Genomic DNA, 4,259 nt, shown 5'->3' on the forward strand with positions numbered 1-4,259 from the left:
TATATATATATATTATATATATATATATATTTATATATTTATGAATGTATGTATATATATGTGTGTGTGTGTTTGTGTATATACATGTATATGCATGTGTAATATATATATGAGCATATATATATATATATGCACACTCTTATACACATAATCTTGTATTTGCATGATCAGACACACACATGCGCGCATGCACACACATACACACACTCATTTGTAGAATTTCAGATATTCACATACTATGATCATATATGTACACATTTATTACCATACATACACACATGTATATTATTTTCCCAGTATGCATTATTCATTTTCATAACATGTCTGTACCAGTGCAGTTATCCTTCTTAGATGCAGCTGTTGATGCTTTTGTACTCTGGATCTTTCTCATTTCTCCTTCAATATATATATATATATATATATATATATATATATATATATACATACATATATACACGCACACAGATACTTACATATGTCTGTCTATATGTGTGTATATATATATGTGTGTGTGTGTGTGTGTGTGTATATATATATATATACACACATATAATGGCCTCTACTATCAGAGATGATGTATGAGCATTCGGGCTTTTTGCTGAACGACCTGCACAAATGACTTGTTTATAGTGATCAAATGTATGTGCCATACATTAACTTGTTCCCTCTATCAAATCGGCATTGCCTGAGCGATTGCACAGTGTACCATGCATCAGGTGTCAAAACAATTGCAGAGCAACATGAGGTGAAGTGTTTTGCTAACGAACACAATGCACTGCCTGATCACAAGATCATAGTTTTGATTTCCAGACCAGTAGTGCATTGATCAGGAGCAAAGCACTCTATTTTATGTTACTTCAGGCCACTCAGCTTTAAATTAGTAACCCTCAGATGGACTGGCATTCTATTTAGTGGGAGATGTTGGCTTACCCACCTAGCAAGTGGGATGGCATCATTTGGAAACTACAACAATGCTAGGAATCACATTGTGACCAGCAGTGTGTAACATGTGATTGTTTGGTTGATAGAATGATGCAGTGATATATGTATATATTTGTAGTCATGTGGTTTTAGATTTAGTACCCCTGCTTAGAACTTTGGGTATGTTTATTTTTCCTTGTAGAGCCCAAGGCCAATCACTGCCTTGTGTGTGGATTTGGGAGATGGAAACTGTACTCTCTGCAGTCAGTCATCACCTCTATGACTGTTCATGGCTTTGTCATGCCTTGATAAGCTTTCTCCATACTGGTCAGTCTTTTGCTTGGTTTTGCCATTTATTATGATCAATTCCTGGTGTGATAGACAAACAGAGTAGGAAAGTGCAATTTAAACAGTGAGCTTCTTCTCGCCCTCTGCTCCAAGTTCAACCTAATATTTACAAATACTGTCGTTGAGCACAAAGACCATCAAAAGACCACTTGACTGCAGCCTTGCTGCAAGCATTGGCACTTGTTAGACTACATAATTACCTAAAGAAAAGATCAGAACGATGTCTTGGATGCAAGAGCCATGAGAGGTGAAGACAGCTCTACCAATCTCCACATGATGAAATGAAAGGTCACTTTTTTCTTCAGAAAATGAAACATGAAAACAAAAGACTAACCAAAAAATTAATTAAATACCACAAAACTCAGAGACCCTCAACATGAAACAGGAATTTCAGGAGCAACAAGATAAGGCTTGGGAAGGATGGGAGGATACAGGAGACAAAGAACTTGAAGGAAAATGGAGGATGTGAGGATGGAAAAGGGGACATTAAAACAATGATGGTTATTGTATATGTGTAGCAGGATTATTCAGCTGTCAGATCACTATACTCAATGTCATGATTTACTAGAATATTACCCACATAATTAAAAATTCTAACCAGTTACAACTTCATGTGGAATAGGCTCCAGTGGCAATTTCATCTTTTGATGTGCTTCTTTGTGAGCCTAACCATCAGTATAAATTCAGCACACCTTGACCACTTGACAAAGAGCTTGGAAAGAACATTGACAGACATCATAGGAGATGGCTAACTGAGTTGGCAAACAGCAGCTGACCTGAGCTGACAACAACCACAATAAACAGTCAGCGACAGCAACACAATGACCAGCAGCTAACTTTGTGACTACTGTTACACCAAGAACAAGAACATTCAAACTACCTCAATGTTTTGTCATTCATAGTAATGACAGTATTGTTTTTTTTTTGTGCACAAAAAGAATAAAAATTCTGTTTGTCAAAAATCACAACCTTCTCCAGTGTTCTTTTTCCTACATATTCATTTCTTTACAAAATTTTATTTGATATTTTGATGTTGGTTTCATATTCTATTTTCTTACAGATACTTCAAACAACCTGTCAGCTTAAATCGGTCAACTATAAAAATTCCTGACGAAGTCCCTCGAGATGAAAAAAATACCATCGATACAATTTCCTTCACTGCAAGGCTTGACGATGTCTTCAAACAGAATATGGATGATGATCCTCTACTCAGGTGAGTTAAAACAATTTACTATGCATTACCATGCATTATGATATCAGTTCCAAGAGTGTAGTGGGACCAATTATAATTGCAGTTTGCTGCTGCTTAACTCAGTTATAGTGTAATATGACTTGTCACATTTGCAGTTTACTGCAGCTTAATGCAGATGCAGTGCAGGGGACTATCATAATTGCAGTTTACTGCAACTTAACTCAATTGCTGTGTAGTGGGGCTTATTACAACAGTACCACCGTTACGCATGGGCAAACAGAGCAGTTGCCTGGAACTCTCTGGATTCAGGGGCCCAGTGCTAATATATATACTGTAGTCATGTATGTAAGGCTTTACACAGGGTCTTGCAATACTGCCAAGACGCAGCGTATTATAACATAAAACAAAAATTGTTTCAGAGAGAATTTATTTATATACAAAAGATAGCATATAACATATACTATTTTGAAAACAGTGTATGTCATGTTCTTTTAATAAAATATATCTTTTAATATATTCTATAAAACTATATAAGTATATATATGTATATACGTATGCGTGTGTATATGTTGTGTATCTGTGTTTGTCCCCACAACATCGCTTGACAACCGATGCTGGTGTGTTTAGATCCCCGTAACTTAGCGGTTCGGCAAAAGAGAATAAGTACTAGGCTTATAAAGAATAAGTCCTGGGGTCGATTTGATTCGACTAAAGGCAGTGCTCCAGCATGGCCGCAGTCAAATGACTGACACAAGTAAAACTTTTCGATACCAACCTGCCTGAGACCACTTCTAATTCTGTGATACAAACTTTCTACGTTAGCCCTTTAGCATTTCATCCGGCCATATCTGGCCAGAATATTCTACTAGTTCAAACTGGCCAGATGTGGTATCACACACCTGCCCTGCTTAATCATTTTGAACATAAACAATCGCATCATCAAAATCTCAAGGTTACAAAATAATGCAGGATAAATTCAGAACAATGTGAATAAATAAGCATCACATTTTACAGAGTTATTTGAACGCTAAAGGGTTAGGGTTAGGGTTAGGGTTAGGGTTAAAGTGATTTCAATGAAAACCTTCCATCAAAATTCCATGTTAATTTATGTTCCAAATGCCAGTTTAATTAATGAAAAAGTCATTTTACTAAATAAATTCTTCATTATTTTCAAAATTGAGTGATATAAAAGCAGCGTATTTTAAAAGAAATATGGTAACAAAAGGGTTAAAAGACGTTGTCTCGTGGGACTTTGAAATTTTTTACAAAATTGCACTTTGAGAAACATAGGCTTAATGGTTGTTGCATGAAGATTTGCTAATCAGCTGGTTTGTTTTGGAATCGGTCCAAAATATTTTGAGCACATTGCAGTTTTAGATCCAAGTGAGCATTATGCTAATATGGGTCATACTTAAGCTTTATTGGTAGAAGGTCAGTAAGAGTTTATAGTTTGGTTTCTGTTTGTAAACAATGATTATTAGAAGAGTACAAGCAGTGACCCTGACCCGTGTACGCCCTCCTCACTGGCGTAATCAGTGAGATCAATATGATTGGCGGTAGGTCTGAATGTCTATAGATCAATATCCCCAGTGGAAAAAGTGTCGATGTATTATCTGACCTTCATGATGCCTGACCCTTCAGAAAGACTTTTGGTAATGTTGTTGTAGAAGTATGATTACCATGGAAGAATCCTCAGAAATTGAGAGGCATACTATATTATATATATATGTGTATTTATGCATGCATGAGTGTATATTTATATGTGTGATTATATATATATATATATATATATATATAT

The 4,259-nt window shown here is 35.7% G+C and overlaps 1 protein-coding gene across 1 annotated transcript in view; it reads left to right on the forward strand.

Annotated features, from left to right (window-relative positions):
* The window catches only part of LOC106878181 (VWFA and cache domain-containing protein 1-like), a 141,564-nt gene that overhangs the window by 116,917 nt on the left and 20,388 nt on the right, over window positions 1–4,259 (forward strand). The window contains 1 exon segment of the mRNA XM_014927320.2: window positions 2,330–2,482. Within this exon segment, the coding sequence (XP_014782806.1) occupies window positions 2,330–2,482 (153 nt within the window).

Source organism: Octopus bimaculoides, chromosome 19 (genome assembly GCF_001194135.2).
Source record: "Octopus bimaculoides isolate UCB-OBI-ISO-001 chromosome 19, ASM119413v2, whole genome shotgun sequence".
NCBI lineage: Eukaryota > Metazoa > Mollusca > Cephalopoda > Octopoda > Octopodidae > Octopus > Octopus bimaculoides.